Below are 22,141 nucleotides of genomic sequence, written 5' to 3'. Positions count from 1 at the left end.
GCTTTTATTGTGTTTTTTCAGAATGTGGTAGGTCTTGTGAATAGTTTACCGTAGTGAAGGAGCAGCAATGTCTGAGAAACGAATGCTTTGTAACGCTTTGCGTGGACAGCACTCTCCGGGTATGTAATTGTAGTTACCACGTGTTTTGTTCCATTTTTCTGTGCTTGTTATCAACCGGATTATATTTACCAATAGAACCGCAGTTCTCTCAGGGGTTGTTAGTGTCAGACTATCATGATCCATTTAGAGCGTTGTTTACATTTAAAACTCACCAGCTATTACCACGAGTGGACTCGTTGAACTTGATCACTACTGATGATTTTTTTTAATGTTAATCTTGCAGTGAATCATTTGATCCCAATCAACCTCATTGGCATCTCACACATGGTTGCAAAGCTCATCATCTCATTCAATGGTAATGGCAGGACTATATCTGACAACACATTGCAACTAGCAATGTAAATTGCTCAGAGACTGAAAACCTTTTCACGACGATTGGAAATCTTTCTCTAAAAACCATCATTGAGCAAAGTCATAGTCATCGCATTTTTCAGCTTAGCTCATATGTGCCAGACTGTAAGATCATTTGAAACCCATTTCGTGGGCCGCACACCATTCAAAATTGACACTTCTTCACGAGCCCGAAAATTTTTCCCCACGACCTGCAGGATGCGCACCAATGCTGTACACTATAATGTATCGAGGTAGAAGTTTTCAGTTGCTGTAACGTTGAAAGATATGACTTTGTATTGGACTGATTTGATCGCTAATAAAATTATAGAGAATAAAAGTGAATGGTTACGGTACCACAATTACTACCGTATGCAAAATTTCGTATACCGGTATTAATGTTTATTGGATCAGATCATTAAAATATGTAACCATGTTTTAAGATTGATTGGTATCTGACATCAAAATCTTACTGTGATCTCACGAAATCTTGTCACACACACTTGACTGCACACGATTTGACGATATTCCGGGCTAGACTTCATCAATGCATTCATCCTGGTTTCAATTTCCTAGCGTCTGCGTACTTGCTGTCCATTTTGGAAAAAAAGACAAAAGAGGACACGTACCAGACCGGTGTCAGCGATGTGGAGCGCGTAACCTCTGCCTTTGCGTGCTTCTCGGAAGTGCTGCCCTACTGCGGGGTGTACGCGCCAGTTTTGAAATTGGTGAAGGAAGAGCTGTTTGGTGAGAATATCGTGAATAGGCAGGGTTGCCATACCGTCCTTATTTTTAAGATTTGTCCTTATTTTGAAGGGCTACGTCTTAGAAAACTCAACTGTCCTTATTTCTAAGAAATGTACTTATTTTGGACTTGCGTCCTTAATTTGTCTTATTTTCAACCACTACAGAACTTTGATCGTTTCCCCTGGTATTTGTGTTGCATAATATTCATAAATTATGCTTTTGCGTCGAGATTCTATGACATCATAAAGGAAAGGAACTCTCGTGACGTACACACTACACACCATAAAATTTGACTTATAAGTGGTGAGATAGCTCGGGCAGTGAGTGGTTTCGTCTGTGCCAAGCTACCACGGCGGACGTCATTTTAGCAGTAAGCAGCAGTACCAGGTTCCTGCTGTTTGGTCTACAGCAGAATAAGCTCAAGCTGTCGGGAAGGCAGCATTTATTGCGTAGTGAAAAAAGGCGCAGTGCAGTCGACACATTGGTTAAAAAGTAGTAAAGCTATTAATTATTGATAAATTTTTCTAAATTATATTGCACTTGCGCACATAGTTTTAGCTATTAATAAGGTTAAATCTGACTAGTTAAAATGAGCAGGCGTAAAAACGTTTTTCGTGACGATTATGAGAGAGAATTCAAAGGTATCTAACGAAGTTTGAAGGGCGAGTGTTTCGCACATAGCAATATCTGCAATTGTGACATTAGCCTTGGAGGCCATAGGAACGACCGCTATTTCAACTCACATTGACACCCCAAAACACAAGAAGTGTGTCATAATGATTAATTTGAGCCAGTCGAAAAATAATTTTTCCACAAGTCGATCAGCACCAACGACCACAGACGACGAGGCAGTTACTGCAGAGGGTACCGGGGCATTACATACCGTCAAACACCAGCAATCATTTCCCACCAATGATTGCACATCGCAATTGTTCAAAGCAATATTCCCCGATTCCAACATCGCAAATAAGTTTTATTCGGCCAGGACCAAGACTACTGTTACTCGAGTTCTTGCTCCATGATTTTGTCTAAACATGGTGTACGGCCTTTTTCCATCTTGGTTGACGCCTCTAATCACAACGAGGTGAAAATTTTGGTTGATCACCCTATGGGGAGGGGGGGCAAGACCAACGTTTTTTGGGAAGGGGGGCTGACGAAGTGCTGATTCGGCCCTGAGTAAAGGTAAATCTAGACATTAGCTCTTGTGAGATCCATCAAGCACTTTCTGATAACAAGGAGTTGCTGGAGCAGGTTGTTGCTGGCGAAAAGTATGGGATGTGGTATGCCACGGCTCGTATAAATACAAAGTATGTTCAAAAACGTGTTTTCATGCTAATCTAATTTTTCGACTGTCCTTATTTTTGGGTATATGACGATGGCAACCCTGTGAATAGGGCTGAGCACAATGATTCGAGTACTCGAGAAATGATTTTTCGAGTACTGAAATTATACATCCATGCCATTGAGAGTTGATTTATAAACGATAATTACAGTTTCGATACCATTTTCCACCATGGAAGGCTGGGAACATCGATTGGTCATTTCACAACACATGCTACATGTAGTACAAAGTTATGCATGTTACTGAAATGAAGATATGTGTGAAGTCTTGATCAACCCACAGCACTGTCGCTAAGTACAATGAAATAAGTATAGTTGAGGAAATACCAAATGATCTTCAATTAGAACTGTCATTATATTCTTTGTGGTTGTATAAACGATATGTATTTTGCCTTTCCACATCATTCATATTGTTGTAAAGTCATAATTGGTAACACTCGGCCGGAAGCCTAACACTCCATTCAAAATCGAATCACTCAGCCCAGCTCTAGTTCTGAATCAGGCCATTGTGAAGATGGCCATGTATATTTTTGTTATTAGACGCGGTGTACAGTGACACTTACACGGCCGTGCAAGACGATAGCGAAGCGAAGTCCAGTAGTTCCGCAAAAGCTCCGAAGTTGCAGCGCGTACCGTACTTTGTCTTGAAACGGGTGAGTTTAGCGAATTTCGTTCGAAATTCTTGTTAGATTTCATAATATTACTGGTCTTAAATGAGTTGTGTAGGCTGCAGCTTATAACAACACTTGCAGCCTTTTGACGTACGTTTGGTCCGTAGTCCGTTTCAAATTTCTAAATCTGTTTAAAATATGTCGTGTAATTTTTTTGCAAAATTTTCATTCTGTAATTGAGATACTTACAATTGTAATATATTCTGCGGGCTGGCAGGAAAGTTGACACGGACTGGCAGTTGAGAATCGCTGATTACGGGCGGGGATCATAAAGTTAAGAGTGGATTATCGCGTTCATCATAATTCAGCAACCCAAGTTTTAAGGAAACCGGTTGATCGCTGCTCATAAAGTTGATCGAGTTAACTTTTTTCATCTCGTGATTTAGCAAACCCAGACAAACTTTACTGGCACACTGCGTGAAATTCTCAACCAGAAAGATTTTCCATAATGGCTTCACTCGACAATCGGACAATCAACGAATTTCGCACTTGCACCATTGCAGAGCAATATACTTTATGATCTCTGCCCGAAATGCGCCATGATTAGCAGTTTTTTATCGCGTGATGAGCGATCTCCCGGATCAGCTAACTTATGATCTCCGTCCTAAGAAGGCAGCCATTTGCTGGTTTCACATATGAAGTTTGCGTTTCCCAGAGATTGCAAGAGCAAAGAAACGAAACTGCGGAAGCTCTTCGCCGAGATGTCGAAGTCCTGCAGAAAAAAGTGGACGCCGTCGAAGCGGTCGTCCGAGACAAAGAAGACGAAATCACGTTGTTGCAGCGCAAGCTCGCCGACGTGGAAGAGGATTTAATCGGCACTAAGAACGAGTTGCAGTTCAAATACGAAGAAGTCGACAGGTTAGCGAAGCTGATACGATTTGTCCGTTTTAGGAGACGCGGTCATACGGTAATGGAATCAATGATAGGGTTAGGGTTGATAGATGCAGTAGAATTTTCGGTATGAAATAATCATCGTAACCTCAAGAGAATGCTGAGGTTTGGTTTTTAAGACGCTACCAGAGCTGGTCACTGTTGGTAGGCTACTTGGGTCGAAATAGAATTCATGTAAAATTATACTTGGGTGCAATAAAGGTAGCAATTTCCAAATCGGTCAGTGTTCTAGGACCTTTGTATAACCACGTATGTAGCACTGGGCAAAATCGATTACCCGAGTGATTAAATTCTGAATCGAATAATGGCCGTCAGTTCGAGCATCACTCATTATTATCACATAACTGTATGGAAGATGTGCTTCATGTTCCAATTCAAACATGTAGCCTACCCATTATGCGGCCAGCAAGAAAATAAAAGCAGTCCTCCACCGCGTAGAATGTTATGTCAGTTGTAGCCTACTTCACATTGAAGACGCAGTAATTTTATATTTTTTTTTTTTGTGACAATGCTCTGCGTTGATCACGATCTCACAGCAATGTCATTTTCATTATTAAGTGAGTAGCTTTGTACGACATGCTACATATGGTGATTACAGTTTCAAGCCTACCAGGATGGAAAATACCATCGAAAGTGTATTTTCTGTCGATTAATCAACTCTTAGTAGCAAGGAGCATCTAATTTCAACTAGAATCATTAGAATTAATACCCAACTATAGATTGATGCATGACGTCACCGGCATAAAAATTGGAATACACAAGGGAACAGATGGTTTAAGCCAGGGGTCGCCAACACGCGGCCCGCGAGGTCATATTTTGCGGCCCGCGACCTGATTTGGAGAAATTTCGGAATAACGCCTACTAAAGCATTTCGAAATGCCGAAATTGATTTCAGTTTAAACATATTGTTGTTGGTGTTCAAATAAGCCATTCTACCATGCCCAATATCCATTTTCCTCACTATCTAATACGGCTTCGGCATGGTAATATCATTCCAAGGAGGAAGAATTTGCTGATATGAATGGGCATCTTGCCTTGACCTACAATGGCCCACCATTGCCGAGACTGATGCGCTTGAAAAACGATTTCGGGTTCTCCAAAAGACCATGCTATACTAGGAGATAGTTTTCCAGCTAGTAGGCTACCGTGTCTAGCCAACCCCAATATCGATTCTCTAATCCAGCGGTGGCCAGTCTGCGGCAGTAGAAGAAAAAGTGTGCGGCCGTCGACACTTAATTCAATTAGGATGAGTTGGCGGCCGTCAATCTGCAAATTGAACTTGCGAATTGACTCCCTACTTAATGAGAGGTTTGACTCATTCTTGAAATTTTCTTCGCGCTAGGCGCGGCTCAGTGCGCGTTAATTTTCGATTTTAATATAGTAGTGTCCTTTGTAATCTGAGTCCCACAGTACAGACGCAAACAGCAGAGGAAAATGATGCATGCGCCCCATAAAGAAATACAATTTTTAATCGTGTTCTCCTCATCATGAATGAAATTTGTTTCTGGTAGGCCTTCATTTGGGCGAATCAAATAGGCTATATCTCCACTATACCGACAAATCTGATGGGAGTTCAAGAAATAATTGCACGCAACAAAGGGGAGTAATAAGAATTGGCACACAAAGATGCAGCACCGCATTATCAACTTCCCTAAGTTTTCGAATACACCCCCTGCATCAATCCTAGCGGTGAATCTGATCATATTGGCCGAGAAAGGATAAATATCTGATAGTAATATGTCAAACTCTGCTAATATTTATTGACAAAATACACTAATGAAAGTGAAAATTTTTTCGCGCTTGGCGCAACTACACAACTAATCCCTGTGGCTCTTCATAACATGACTACTCACGATTTCGGTGCGCATAGTACACCGATATGAGCAAATAGATTAGTCCGGAGTATACCGACAATGGACATGAACAGTTTAACGTGGGTATTTGGCCCCAATTAGTTCATTATGCGGTAGCAAGCTACATGAGTAATCGAAATGCGGCCGTGAATAGCAAAAAGGTTGGTCACCCCTGTTATAGTTGCTACAGAGTGTTATCAGGTATCATGCGCAGCTCATAGTTCAAAATAGAATGAAATTGATGATCATGATATTTTTTTGTTGTATTGTGTTTGTACAATAGAATATTATTTCTTTTGTGGTGACTATGCCCGTCGCCCATGTTAGAGAGCACAGAATTGTACTAATGTAGAGTTATGAAACGTGGTTATTAAACTGCATTGCCTATTTTATTCTCGATATTGAAGTCTTGCGGCCCGCGGCCTCCAGGAATTTCGAAAAGTGGCCCGCGACCCATTTTGAGTTGGCGACCCCTGGTTTAAGCTCAATGCACCAACTTAATCACTCTTTCTGACTGGCAAAAATTGTCAGCGCCTCAGCGGGTTTTGACATTCCAATTTTGATTATTCAAATTTTCATGCTGGGTGACATCGCATTTGGTGATACGATTGTTGATACACATGTCCTTTTCAATTCTTTGCTGGTTTCTGATGACTAACCCTGACAAGTGTCAGCCAAAAATATCCGGGTTTATTTCAGTATGAACACACCATTCAATTGCGTATTGAATTTCTATTCCTCCAAGAGTGTCTTCAAACATGTTATTCAATTGTATAATCGCTAATGGACCCCTATGCATGAATCAGGCTCGGCTCAACAGTCCGATTGCTATCACGTAACTATGTCTCGTCAGTTTGCACGCGAAAATCGACGAGGTCGAAAAGGAATCGGGGGAACGTCAGATGCAACTCGTGGACGAGATCGACCACTTGCTGGCTACGAAGAGGGAATTGCTCGGCGAAAACGACAGTCTGAGACCGTACAAGATCAACTACGACACGCTGAAGGACACTTTTGATTTGCCGCCCGAGAAAAGGCCAAAGAGAGGCTTCAGGAGGCCGTTATTGGCTACGAAGAAGGTAATTCAGATGGTCCATGTACAGCTGTGTGTACACTGGTGACAACATAGGACAGCCAGAAAGTTAAATTAGATATAGAATTATACTAGCTACACAATTCCTTTCCAAATAGGATTGGAATTAAAATTACGGTACTAAATTCGCAAAAACTTGGAAGGTAATGGTTGATAGCGAGTCATAAGCAATATTTGGTTCACGGGCGATTCATCCCGTTCAGACTCAATTGCTGGCCGGCATAGAGGCCGCTTCGAAACTGGAGCAGCAGATTCTGGAAGTTCAAAACAAGACGCTGGAGGAGCAGGATCAGTACTTGGAGGAAGTGAAGGAAAAGCTTTCGGAGAAGAAATTGTCGATAAACCCGACCGATCCCAATTTTTACAACGAGGAATTGCTGTTGGAAAGCATGGGAGACGAGGTAACCGATGTGTCTTGATTTTGTTTTTTCAGATATCTGAAATATAAGTAGACTTACACCGACACAGTTTCCTGGCCGCTTGAATCAGCCGCATCGCAGATGTGTCTACTATGCAGATACGGTGAACTTTATTATGTCTGCCGCAGGCATGCTAATATTTTTTCGTTTAGACTCAAACCTTGTCTGTTCGAATTTTCGCTTCACAATAGTCTCACGTGCCCTGCATCTATTGAGGCCTACATCACAGCCGATTCCTGTAAATGTGTGCGACCTGCGACCCGCAGAGAAATTCTACTATCCTGCGGTTGGATAGGTTTAACTAATTTTATCGATAAGTCTCGCAAATGTCGTCACCAATTCTTAACGATGGCATACTTGCAAATATGCGTAATATGTTTGTCAGTTTCGTAGTTGAATGAGCAAGATGAAATTATTTTGCGACAAATTTAACACTGCATATTTACCTCGTGTAAAATGAATTGAACCTTAGGTATACTTGATAGTGTTTTAAGCCAAGTTTCAGAAAAATATGAAGCTTCAGGGGAGATCAATCATTTTGTTTGAACTAACATGGAATTAATTGACTGCTTGAAAGCTTATGTGCGTCCCAACGACCTCACTATCTTATCTAGTCAAATTGTTGGTACTCAAGAAGAAGTAGAAATTATGTGGTTCTCAACTCAAGTACAGGTAAAAATAGCGATTTCAAAGCACATGGAAAAGTAAGTGGGCTATTTTAGGCCTAGTTTTGAGTAAAATATCAAAACTGTGTAAACTAGATGTTGCAGAAGTTCAATTTCACTTGAGTACATAAAAAATATCCTGTTACTGAGCACCCCTGTATCTATATCTATAATTTTGTGTCCAAACCCACACTCATCTCTGGTCACAACCACAGATGGCGACAAAGCAACAAAATTTCCAACGCGTCGTCTCGGGCCTGGTAGTCGAACTGGAGCTGATCCGTACGCACCGCGAGACTCTACAGGGCGAACTCGGGCAGCTAGAGCAGGTGGAAGTAGGCGCACGGGCGGCGCCTGACGGAAGTATCGGCGGCGGGACCATGGTCCCGTCTTCCATGGCGGGTGGACGACCAGGGAGCAGCAGGATGTTGCTTCTCGATGATGGGAAAAACGGAAGAGGTCAGAATCGGATACCTTGATATCCCCGTTTGTTCAACAGGTTCTTCATTAAGAACCTTTTTTGTCCAAGTTTTACCAGTTATTTCAATAGCTCTCATGACCCCTGAAAATCTCACATAAATATAATACACAGTTGTAGTTCAATTCTGTCAATAGTTCTCGTCAATTGCTGTGTATCAATGTTTATACCCTGACTGATATTACTTATAAAGCTCCAGGCCGCTTGTGAAATCCAGAAAGAGAATTCCTGCAGGCTAAGTGCACTGACGTCAAACGCATATGTACGATGACATTTAACGGAATGTATCTTAGTTCGTCTGGCAGTAGACCTTTATAGATCATTTCTGCGGAGAGCGCATACCCATGCAACAATAAACACAGGGCTAGTTTATCAAATTGTTCGTTGCCTAAAAAATTATCCATTCCAATCTGTAGAAGTGTAGTTATTAGAGTAATTTTTGGATGTACGAAAAAAGTTATGCTGGCAACCCCATCAAGTGTTTGCTTTGTCAAAAACAACGGTGCATACCAAATTCCAACATGTAGACTAGGGTTGTTCAGAATTGAAAAATTGTCCGGAAACTTCGACCATTGTGATCCAAATGATGGCTTAGTACACAAAAACACTTTTTTGAGCAATTTTGGTTAACTTCATCGTGATCTTCTATTTCCTCAAATCCCCCAAAGATCCGGGGGCCATTTCTCCTTACTACAGCTGATATGCCAGAGTGTTTACCTTGATCTTATCCTGAAGTACTGCTCTGTAGTGTTGTCCGTGTAGCCAGTTCGTAGCATTTGTGAATTTAGCCGTTGAAAACGGTCGTGTAGAGATGGGAAATTGCCAGGTAATATATCTGTTTACAAAACTGTACGTGATTGCTGGCTTATAAATGTCAGATGTATCTCCGTTATCCTTTTCAAAACCTGTCTATCGTGTTCATGGGAAGCATGTATTAGTTGCACGGGTGACACTTGTTTGTTATGGACCGTACATCGAGTGTGCGCCGTTGGGTTACAAGTCGAGAACTAAGGCAGTTATTTGCAGCTAGTTTTTTTGCCAGTAAATGTTATTGAAAGGTGTGTAATATGTAATGTCAGTAAAATTTGTCTCAATTTCAGTGCATCTGTAAAATAAAAAGTTGTCTCATTTGATGGTATAGTGCAACTTAGTTGAAGAAGAATGTCTGAACAAAAGCGGAGAAAGGTTGTGCCGGATCCACCAAAACATGATCGAAGTCGGGTCTCTATTTGATCAGATATTTATCTGAGTGTATTAGTCACTCCAAGTTTCTGACTCTACGTCAGCTTCTACAGTATTTGCTATGTCTGAAAGAAAACTGCCCCAAGAATACCACAACACAGGAATTTTTTCTTCAAACTGTTAAAGAGGTTGCCAAAGTATGGAATATGGCAAGAATACCTATGGAAGAAATGCAGGACATTGTTTCGATGCTGCGAAAAGTTCATGACACTTGGTATGATCCCAAAAAGAACATGGATCGGTCAGCTGATGTTGGGGAAAAGCGCCAAGCATTTTGTGATAAACTCGATAAGTTGTGGGACATTGCGACGCAATTCACTTAGAAGAATGAAGACGTCTCATTTTATGAGGACCAACAGCATTCTCGCAGCTCACTACTCGCAGGAAAATATGAGATCTTTGAAAGAAGCCAGGCACAGATTCCAACTGAGATCAGTGACAAACCTATTTCAGCATCTGTGACTCTGCGAGCACAGGTTTTAGTGATGAATTTGGCACCTTAATGTCCTCGTCATCTGGGGAGGAAACCAGTACTCGACCCTCTAAATATGATGCTGCAATCAAATATCCTTCATTTATTAAACATCAAGCTCCAAGAAACTTGTTAGATCACAAACATATTACTGATGTGCTGGACCGTCTAAAATTGACTGATAACCAAGCAACTATGCTACTTAGTGCTTTCATACATGCATGCAGATGGGATATTAACGACTTTGTGCTATCCAGATCAAGTATAAAGAGACATAGAGCGGCTGATGGCCTTGGGTTTCGCATGATGTATTTGAATCATTCAAACAAGACCTACCCAATCATGCTGCTATACACTGGGATGGAAAGTTGACAGAAGACAGATTTGGAACAAACTATGAAGCATTGGCTGTGATATTGTCTTATCTTCAGCATACAGATGAAAAATTACTTGGAATTCTAAACATATTTTCAATAATAACAATTGTCGCAAGCCACGAAAATGTTATAGCGTGCTGAATATTTTTTGCCATAATCTGCTTCATAAGTTTGATTATGCAAAATGTTCTCGCAATAAATTCATTGAGTTTCAGAAACATACATCTTCCTCACTTGACTCTCGTCTTGTTTTAAGAGCAAGCCTGGTATCATGAACTTGTAGTGCTTTCACAATGTTACTCCGTAGATATCCTTGTCATATTCCACACTTCCACACTATGGCAACCTCTTAGACAGTTTGAACAGGAGAGTCCTGCGTTTTCGCCGTCTTCGGGCAGAAAGTGATTACACAGTATTTTGCAAATGAACTGGAATTGAGGCGGAGACACTGACATTGCACATCACATTCCTTCTTAACTGATCTTTCACCAACATTCACGAAGTAAAAACCACCTGGAAATGCATGCATTTGTTTCATTCATACAACCTGACTAGTTGCAGTAGTAGGCCTACAGATTACAACACATATTCCAGAAAGTCAGCCTGACGTAGTAGTTCAGTGCAATTGTCAAAAATATATATATTAACTTGATATTTCTCACATATAGACGGTCATTTTCAACTGCAAACTCCACTAAAGGTATAATCATCACCGCTAAGAACCGCATTTCAATATGAGCTAGGTAAACACAGTCTGGGGAATCCCCAATAATTAGGAGGAGAATTGGCCTCTGATCTTTGGGGGCTTTGAGGAAATAGAAGATCACGATGAAAATGGCCAAAATTGCTCATAAAAGCTTTTTTGTGTACTACACCATCATTTGGATCACAATGGTCGAAGTTTCCTGACAATTTTTCAAATCTGAACAACCCTAATGTAGACGCGAAGTCATTGGAGCAGCATAGTTAACTAATTGAATTTTCCACTGTAAAGAGTATTTTTTCAATCCAAATATTCCACTCAAATAACTTCCGCTTCCACGGGTTAGAATTGAGCCAAATTTGTTATGCATGGAAAACACGATCAGTTGATACGATACAGGGGCTATGTCGCCCACTTGTTGTGACAAGTTCACTCATGTTAGTGATGCAAACATCCCGCCATACTTACAAAATCTGAAGTGTCACAAGTAGCCTAAGTAGTTTTACCTAAAAAGCTGTTAAGCAGAACTTGAAGTATTCTAAAAACAACAAATTGAGTAAAACCTAGTTGAGTGCTCATGATAAGTATTTCGTTACTGACCAATTCTTGGTATAATATAATACCGTGATTTTCCATGTATAATGCGCAAAATTTTCACGATTTTTTGCCCTAACATAGGGGGGTGCGTACTGCGTATTATACATGGGTACTAGGGTTGTCCATAATTTGGAAAATCTTACAAATCCTCGGTTGTAATGTCTTATTCGATAGATTATTGATAAAAAACGACAATGAGCCTGAAAGAAGCTCACAGAAAGGCCGTTAAGATTTCGTGCAAAGCGTTTGAAAGTAGCTGCCGAAGAATGGGCGTGCCACCGACCATAGAACGGCGAGAAGACTAGTAATCAAGAAACCATGGCTCTTGATTGGATAATCGGCTATGCTTCAATGACCACGTCAGCAGCAGCTTGCTGATTAGGTGAACAAGGAGTCTGCTACTGGCGGCGATTCTGAAAGCGCATTGTATGTAGGTTGACAGATAATGATTTAGGATTGATTAAGGGTATGTTGAGGTACGAAATACATGATGAACAAACAACAGCTGCTTCACAAAAACGTCTAAAGCATGACTGCTTTATTGTGAAAGAAACCGCCGTAGCCTATATGCCTTGTTTTCAACGAGGGAAAGCATAGGCGCTTATGCAAGTGGCGACGGATTCCTAGTTTCAGAAATAATATATCATTATTGAATACAAAGATAAAGCTTAACAATGACACTATAGTTTGTGTGATCTCATTGGGCTCAGGTTGTAGTACATAGTTGAAGTATTGAAAGCTCTAAGGGTCGGCTGAATCAGCGGGTTATGCTTGGCACTTGTCAGATGCTTGCAGCAAACTGTATTCACTTGGAAGTGTTGTCAGAGTCCTTGATGATGACGCAGAAAAGAGGCGTAAAAGTAAGCACATAATATGCTAGATATGATATGTCAAATTCCTTAATAATCGCGCAGAAAAGGGGTGTAAAGGTAAACACAGACAATGCTGCATAGTGCATAGTATCCAGCATAGTTTGCATATCATATCAAGCAGGGCCTGTGCTTGCATTTAAACCTCGTTTCTGCGACATCATTAGGGACTTTGAAAACATTTACAAGTGAATTCAATTTGCTGCAAACATCTGATGAGTGCTAAGCCTAACCGTCTGATTCAGCCGATCGCTAGAGCATTCAAAACTTCAACTATGTATTGCAACCTGAGCCCAATAAGATCACCTAACTTATAGTGTCATTTTTAAGCTTTATCTTTGTATTCAATAATGATATATTATTTCTGAAACTAGGAATCCGTCGCCACTTGCATAAGCGCCTATGCTTTCCCTCGTTGAAAACAAGGCATATAGGCTACAGCGGTTTCCTTCACAATGAAGCGGTCATGCTTTAGACGTTTTTGTGAAGCAGCTGTTGTTTGTACATCATGCATTTCGTACCTCAAGATACCTTGAATCAATCCTATATCATTATCTGTCAACCTACATACAATGCGCTTTCAGAATCGCCGCCAGTAGCAGACTCCTTGTTCACCTAATCAGCAAGCTGCTGCTGACGTGGTCATTGAAGCATAGCCGATTATCCAATCAAGAGCCCTGGTTTCTTGATTACTAGTCTTCTCGCCGTTCTATGGTCGGTGGCACGCCCATTCTTCAGCAGTTACTTCCAAAAGCTTTGCACGAAATCTTAACGGCCTTTCTGTGAGCTTCTTTCAGGCTCAGTGTCGTTTTTTATCAATAATCTATCGAATAAGACATTACAACCGAGGATTTGTAAGATTTTCCAAATTATGGACAACCCTAATGGGTACAACAATCCTTGAAAAAATCTCCCTCGATAAAAAACTTGAAATCACACCTATCTTCATCTTAGTTCCCAATCGTGCATCACTTTCAGCCAGCGCGCGTAGTAATTCGTATTATAGAGTGTAACGCGCTGCCAATTAGTGGGAAGCGTGTTGCCAATTAACGAGAGTCGTGTGCGATCTCCTGCTGAGTTGGTTTGCCATTTGTACGTGAGCGAAATTAGGTCACTAATAGACACTCGCGTGTGGCAATTCTCGCCAAGTCATCGTGTCAACGACAGGCCTGAACAATCGCATATGCAATTTATACATATAAAAGAGGCCATGTGCGCAAGATATAATCGCTTGCGTAATCACTAATCAGTCGCATCTCCAACAGACCTGTTGCGCATGACATAACCGTTAGCCTAGGCGCAATTGCATCTGTAATAGGCATCGTGCGCAAGATGTCGGTTCGTTGGCCTAAACTAACTCGCCGCCGGCCTCACAGGCTTTGGCTGCTATCTACTATCGTTTAGAGACAATACCGTTAATTGTATAATGATTAGCAATCGCACCTGTAAAAGGTCTCCTCGTGCTTAAGATGTCGTGTCGCTAGCCTGAACTATCTCGCCGCCCGTTTCGCAGGCTTTGGCTGCTATCTACTATCGTTTAAAGACAATCCCGCTAATTATATAATAATTAGCGATCGTTGTGTAATGATTGTTCAAAAGTGACATCGCAAAACAGAATGACATCGTGTACGAAATCGGAACTATTCATGTACTGAAATGCAGGGTGCGTACTATACATGGGTACAGACTTTTTCCCAGAATTTACATGCTATTTTAGGGGTGCGTATTATACATGGGGGCGTACTATACTTGGAAAAGTACGGTATTAGCCTGATACCTCTCTCGTTTGTTGTTACGAAAAATTGCCTGATTCGTGAGCACAATTTTATTCACTGACTTTCTCAGATTCGACGTCTCTCGTTGAGAGCGGCCTAGAGGAAGATAACACAAAACTTACGGATCCCTCTAGCGACCCGTTCAACCCAGACGAGCGTGTGCTTAGCAAGTATTCGGCGATGATCTACACCTCTGTGAACGGAGGTAACGTGATGCTGGCCAGCGGAACCAGTGTTAATTTCATTCCCGGCGTCAGCTGAGTTGACTTGAGACTAACATATTAGGCTTTGGAACCTGTTAACGTGTGTCTTATATACGATTTTATTTTTTGAAAATTGATCCTGAAAAGTATAACCAAGTAGTTATAGTATATGTTTTCATCATTTTTATATGTATTATTTAGCGAAACAGCCCCTTAAGTGCGGTAATTGTGGTTTTAAGTGTTGCGTCCAGGGGCGTTGGACGAGTTCTTCCATTTTTGGTAGAGAAGTAATTTCCCAAGCACATGGTATTTTAATATCAAATATGAATACTTCTTAACCGATATCATAAATCCGTAACGCCTGCTCATATGTGCAAAAGAGACATTGTTTTCTAGGCAAGAGCTTCGACGAGATCAACTGCGCCAAATTCTGCAAAAGTTGTGGCGAGAAGACCGCCATTTGTCCGCACAAAGTGACCAAGGAAGACATGATATTACGATTGCCTAAACGGTGCACGCACGTGAAGCTGTCTCGACCGCAGGTCCGAGTCGCCATCACCATTTCACAAGGGTATGATGTATCTTAGTGCTAGTTCTTAAATCGCGATCGTATATCGACCGATACAGTATTGCTGTTTTAATCGTTTTGAGTTGCGACTCAACTGAATGAAGGAAATAAAATTTGGCATTTTGCGTGACAAGTTGGTATTTTCCATGACCATAGACCGTAACCATAACACAACCCAACCGCTAACCTCAGTCCCTTATCCCTATTGCTAACTCGATAATTCTAACCCTGATTTAATTCATCTGTAACGCTAACCTCATACCCTAACTCGGAGCTTGCCCAAGCTCTCACCAAACCCTAACTCATCATTGGCATTTGACACTCAAATGAAATTGACCTACCTGAACTTGAATTAGTTGTCACTCATGCGACTAACACTCAGATTGCCACTCAAATAATCTGTCACTCAGAGCATTTGCCCTCACAGAGTAGGCTAGTCAAGATCTGATTCTATTTAGTTCTGTAATTCTGGGAGGTCATCATGAAATATTAATGTCCGTTTGCAACATGATTTCCAGCCAACTCACCGTCAAAATTTGCTTTTCGTCTTGAACTTGTTTTTTTCACAAAACTGCCAGTATTTTTGTAACAGTCGGGTCACTCTGCCAAAGCAGGCTTTAATTTCCTTGCTAGAATACGATGCATTTTTACAGAGTGCCACAAACGGCAAGCACTTTATACCCTGGACGACCCGGCGCGGATACGTGGCTCTCATCCAGGCAAGAGCCACACGGTTGGGGCGAGTCAGGTATACTTCTAAACATGTTTAATGTCTGCATTATACTCTTTAATTCCAACTAGAGCTTTCGGAAATTGAGTACCAGGATGTTTCGATTTGCAGTCGAGTGAAGTCTTCTTGAAATTTTGAACACAAATAAGATATTGTCGTCTCAAGCTAATCAGGAATAATGACGCGTATCGATCACTACTAAGAAACGTTGTTCTCGTGACGACATGTAGCACTTTGCTGCGCGTTTCGGATTCTTTGATGAGAAGAAATTATGGAAATATTGATCATCCTTGAAAAAGCAATTCTTAGTCGCAAGAGGCGTGCAGATTCAGTATTAGGACTAGTGACCATTAACCACTAAAACTCGACTCAAGTCAATAAAATCTATGCTTAAAAATTCAACTTCGCAAGAAACTTAAAATAAAACACTGCAGACTTGGCACTTCCAGCCTCTGTCAGCCCTTGGCATTTTTGCCCCCCTTAGTTCCCTCGTCTCGTGAAATGGCTCCCGCTTTGAGCATCGCGGGACTAAATCCTGATTTCCAATTGCTACACATAAAACTAACTAAACTGTGTTACTCTTCTTTAGAAAAAGAGTAATGATATAATTTATGGTCCGCGCTAGGGTAGAATTAAGTAATTTGCATACAGTGTTCGGCGCTCAAATCTCTCTTTCTCTGATAAGCAGGCGATTGGCCCGCCGAAGAGGAAGCCAAGCTGTGGGAGGACTTCAAGACCCGTACCGGCACTGATCGTCACTCGCTGGTCAACGTCTCGCGTGACCTCTCACATTTCCGCGTTCTCTCACTCATCGAGCAGCTGTTTGCGAGCATCGTCTGGCAAGACGACCATCCCGCTTTGGACCACGATGATGACAGCATCGGCACTGTGAAGTATTCTCATATAGGCTAATCTGCGGGTATGCAACCAGGGGCATGCTGACATCGTGACTCTGCGTTTCAGAGACTATTTGTACAATTTCATATCGGAACGTTACCGGGAAGACGAGATATCGCCGATGGCTACTTTTGACTTTTTGACCGGCGTTACAAAGTACGCAGCGCACGACAAGGTAGGTTTCAGTTGCTTGACACCCCACATCGGTCTGAGCCCAAAAATACTGTCCCGGACTCTGTGTTCGGGCTATTCTATCCCACGCGACGACCTTCGTGGGACAGGACAAAGGGTCTGAGATTTACAATATCTGTAATTGTTCAGTGTGTCTAGACTCTATTTCGTAAAGTAATTTTTGTTGTGTCTCAGAGCAACACGACAGTCAATCTAAACCATATTCAATACCATAATCACCAGACCACGTATACACATACAACAGAAATAGAGAACAATAAATTCACTTTCAGAGCGGTCACAACTACAGTCTGATATCGGATTTTTAAGTTGATACTGATCAAACGAATAGATAGCACCTATATCCCCATGCATTCAGCTGACGTTCTCAAGATATGGCATCTAGCTTTAAGCACATTTTCAAAACTTCAGAGCGATTACAGATTGTTGCGTGACGCCATTACCGATGAAACAATCGTCATGTTCCTTGTCGGAAATATTTCTGTGTAGGAATTTTACACTGTGTACTGTGCAGTTCGTCCAGGTTCGCTAAATCATAAGATTAAAAATGTGGCTTGGTCAACTTTCTGTGCAGCGGTCAACCTGTTTCCTTGATCCTGGGTTGTGAAATCTGATGAACGAGATAATCCACTCTTTAATCAATCAAACTTTATGATATCTGCCCTACATGTAGATATCTGAATCTGACCTGGTTTCTGGCGCTTGGCTGTGAAGGTAACAACGTAACGAATGTTGTTTTCATTACTGCAGGGGATTCATCTGTTTGGACTCGTGACAGCGGGAAGCGTTGATGCCTCCATCGCTCGCTACATTCATCTCATAGCCGACCTTGTAGAGATGGTGGAATGGACGGAAGTGCAGGATTTTGTCGGATTCGCAGACGCTCTCTACCCATTTCTGGCGGTACGTTGACCTAGCCGACTTCTCTCAGGAATGTTCCGTCATTAGTTCTTTTATAGTATGCTACGCTGTTGCAGTGAGAGATCTATTCGGGAGTAATATGGTGTTGTTTTTCGTTAGGAGGAAGACATCGACCAACTTGTCGTGGAATACACCGCTTTCAGCGAGAATAAAATATCGAAAACGCTGCTCATGGACTACTTCATTCATATCAGCCTGAAGAACAAGGAGCCCAGAATACAGGTGGCTTGTTATATTTGTTGTTCAGGTTACCATCATCATTCGGTTACGCCGATTGCGAACACACTCCATATTGGCAAGATTATGCAGTTCTTCATTTCAGCTGTGAATGCTTGTCTTTACTTGTCCCAAAACAACATTCTAGTCTTTAAAATACTGAGTTTACGAGGTAAGTTGTTTGGTCTAAACTTATATAAAAGTGGAAGTAGTGAAATCAACTACTTACGTTGACTGACTATTTTGATACATACATATCAAGAGCCATATATCACAATTCCCTCTCATATTCAGTGAAACAATCATAATCGAATGTATTTGTGCATTATCGATGCATCGCTTTCATGAGAATTACAGTTCCAATGTCAAATTCACCAAGCACAGAATTCACTTGCAATCATTCAAGTGGAACATGCAGCATGCGCCGTATTTGTCGTTATTCTTTCATTCTGGGGCCGTTTTGTATCAGCTTGTTTTTGTTCTGTATGCAGGATGCTGAGGCTAAGTTGAGCGCAATTCAAGTTTCTACGGCGGGTCACATGACCCTGGCGGAGTTTACGTCGGCTATGGAGTCCGTGGCGCCACTGGCGAATGAAAAACTTTGGAAGCGTCTCGCTAAGGAAACTTACATGCTTCACAAGTCCGGGTCTGCCCCCATCGGTTACTTGGCCGGTGAGTCGCTAATTTTAGTAAAATATTCATCGATTGTGTCGGGGTTTTCATGGTTCAAATACAGTTGCTATTCAATTGAATCGTATATTCATATAGAAGTAAACCCAGGTGGCATTTGTTAGGGGTAATCGTCAGCAACTTGTGGAGAATTCGTAAATGTGCCTTGAGATTATATCAAAGTACGCCAACCTAGTGGGTAGTACTGTTAGCAGATGATCTGTTTGCCTCGGTTATCGAATTTTTATGCCGCTGACAACATATTTGGTGATACCACTATTGATATACAACGTTCTTCTCAATTCTCCACTAGTTGCTGACGACTACCCCTGACGAGTATCAGCCGAAAATATTCGGGTTCATTTCAATACGAATATATTATTCAATTGTACATTGACGTTCTGTCGATACAAATATGACCGTTGCTATTTCAGGCGTTGTGGCGTACGTGTCTCTGGTCCAGGTCGTCCAATTGCTGAAGAGTCAAATAGTCGGGAGAGTGGAGAAGGCCAGGGAGGATAGGATTCGCGAAGGTAACACTAACAATGTTTTGCTTTTCATAAGATGGTGGGGCCGAAAGTTTTAAGCAATAACACGACGTCTCACATTGATTTTGACGGGGCGATAATCAGAAGCAGTAACAAAGTACTTCAGCTTTCTGCAAGTTTTGTCACTGGGTTTTGTCTGCTTCCGCTTTTTACTTTTTGAATATATAGATAATTAGATATAGATGCGATATACCGGTCGGGATAAAGTTGTATCGTCCGAGTGTTCTTCTGTTACAGGCGGTGGCAGCAAACTTTCTTTTGGAAACCAGCGGGTCAGCGAAGCAGGTCGATTGCTGACCATGAGCATTATGAAGCAGCTGGGATTCAACGTGTCCCGGCAGAGACAGGCCGGCACGCGGCAGATGGACAACGAGTTCGACGATTTCTACTGGCAGTCCAGGCCAAACACGCTGGACAGCATGTCCTGAATGTGATGGTTTCGCCCGGAATACAACACTGTGACTTTTGTGTGATTTATTCTCACTTATCAGTATTAGTAGTAGTGTCAGTATTAGAAGACTGTGTGGCTAGTATAGATGCTTGTAACATTTACCTCTTTGTTGGTGCACCATTTTTCATTGTGATAGAAAGTTTCAATTTGGCAACGTATTTTTTTATTTAGAAATATAAGTGTCTGTTGTGTTTAGATGCAGCGTTGGTGAATACGGGTAGTATGTATACGGTTCAGGACCAGGATCACGAGAACTAGAACTAATGGCCGATAAAATCCAGTGTTGGGAAGACTCGAGTTACTTTTTGAAAACAGGGATATCTGTTTGAAAATGACTTGACTTGACTCGCGGCTTACGAAATGTTGATTGACCCGTGACTCAGAGCAAAATTTACTATAAGTCATGAAATAAAGGGTGTCGATTAAATCACTGTATCTTGTTTGTGTTTGGATTGTTCGCGACACGCCGGTGTGACTCGTGAGAGCAACTAGTCATTCACGGATCCTCTGTTCAGAGATGCCACTCCTGGGTTTTTCCACCCAGATCTGGGTTTTTCGAGCATCACCTGGGTTTCTGGGTTTTTGTGCTTGAAATCTGGGTTTTTTTCAACATCATGTTTGTCAGGTCAATTTTACGGCGCAAAATTGATTATTAGATTAGTAAGATCTTATAATGTCGACGGATTCCACTGTGATTGAAACGGCAGAGTCTAAAGAGACCCGTTTACCATTAAAATGAGAGGTCTTGGGCTTGATGCGATAGAGCTTCATTGATTACTGAAAATAGGTCGCAGAAAGTCATGTTCACAGGGCAACTCAGGAGCAGTTGTGTGACAATTCAAAATGATTTAGGACTTGAATGCCAGCGCTGCAACAAATTCGTTGTGTGTCAGTAAATAGTATGTAACTGCTGTAAAGTATGCAATTAATGCTCATGAAAAGACCAAATGTTGATCTAACTAATTTACCATGTTGACATCAGAGTATATTCACTTTCAACAGGGACACTCAAAGAGAGACAGTTTGGGTACCCGGGCAAGTTACTCAGAGGGAGAGGGGTTTGTTAAATTCAAATGTACTCTTAATTTCATGATTTGGCAGTTTCTTTTTCGACTAAACATCCCAGATAAAAGTGTTTGTCCCAGGTTTAATGAATCGAAAGCTATTTTCAATCTATCTGGTCAGCTCGCAGTCACTGGAACTACCCTAAAATCATCCTCACGATAGATGGGGATTAGGATTGTTACTAACATTACGAATATATAATACACTACGTTTGACTTATCATACCGAATGCCTGGTAGCAATGAGTCGAGAGGAAAACATCATATTTCGATGGATTTGCTCATTTAACTGAGCAACATGTATAGTATGAAAATGAACCGTTGGGATTTCAATATCAAGGGCTAAAACTTTTTCTATGTCCGTATAACTGTCATTGATGACTCCCAGTCACTGTTTTACAGCTATATCATAGAAATTTGAGTGAAATATAGGATCTGGGTTTTTCTGGGTTTTTTTAACCTCCAAATCTGGGTTTTTCCAAAATATCTCAGTGGCATCTCTGCCTCTGTTGTCACATCACAAATTGAACGCAAACGAAATGATCACAGCTTGCGTTAAAATACTAGCAGTTAGCAACGTATCTATGTTCCTTAGACCAGTGGTTCTCAACCGCCAGTCCGCCTCCTAGTATATCAACCTTTTTTACCTTAGTTTCAAGATGCAAGACGTTAATGGCTTTCCCATTAATAAAATAAATAAACCTTCAAATTTTACACTGATTCATAACTTCGTGAGGAAACATCAGGTCTCGAAACATGTTCGATTTGACTTGAAGTTCGAGCCGTCATCGGTGACGACATATATGAGCGGACTCGTGAAACCGCGCATTTTTCACGATCATTCGTTTTCGGTTCGTTAATTTTGTGGTTGATCAGGTATCGCTGTTGCTAGATGTTTGCGTGAGGCGCAGTGTATTAATAGTACGTCTGGTGGTAGTGGGAAATGAGCAACGCAGCACGACAAGGTGCTCGGTCTGACTACGAAACGCTTCTTTTCTCGAAATTGTCAAAGATGAAAGTATGGCTTATTGACAGAGCT

General features: G+C 41.4%; 1 protein-coding gene across 2 annotated transcripts; it reads left to right on the top strand.

The window, feature by feature from the left end:
• The first annotated feature begins 7 nt into the window (after positions 1-7).
• On the top strand, positions 8-20,233 carry LOC145453456 (uncharacterized). Of its 2 annotated transcripts, none has more exons than XM_080331441.1 (17): positions 8-119; positions 1,027-1,197; positions 3,079-3,191; positions 3,865-4,067; positions 6,807-7,032; positions 7,250-7,447; positions 8,346-8,589; positions 14,714-14,848; positions 15,243-15,417; positions 16,068-16,162; positions 16,833-17,037; positions 17,108-17,216; positions 17,984-18,136; positions 18,254-18,376; positions 18,862-19,042; positions 19,474-19,572; positions 19,825-20,233. In XM_080331441.1, exons 1-17 carry the CDS (start codon positions 68-70, stop codon positions 20,013-20,015), a joined length of 2,673 nt encoding a protein of 890 aa, XP_080187567.1. In that variant the 5' UTR covers positions 8-67; the 3' UTR covers positions 20,016-20,233. The 2 variants fall into 2 exon arrangements, with proteins under 2 accessions (XP_080187567.1, XP_080187566.1); XM_080331440.1 differs by having other exon boundaries at positions 16,830-17,037.
• The last annotated feature ends 1,908 nt before the right edge of the window (positions 20,234-22,141 follow it).

Source organism: Botryllus schlosseri, chromosome 13, assembly GCF_051294905.1.
Source record: "Botryllus schlosseri isolate E-star chromosome 13, Bs_hap1, whole genome shotgun sequence".
In the NCBI taxonomy this organism is placed as follows: Eukaryota; Metazoa; Chordata; class Ascidiacea; order Stolidobranchia; family Styelidae; genus Botryllus; species Botryllus schlosseri.
This window is presented reverse-complemented; position numbering and strand designations above follow the sequence as displayed.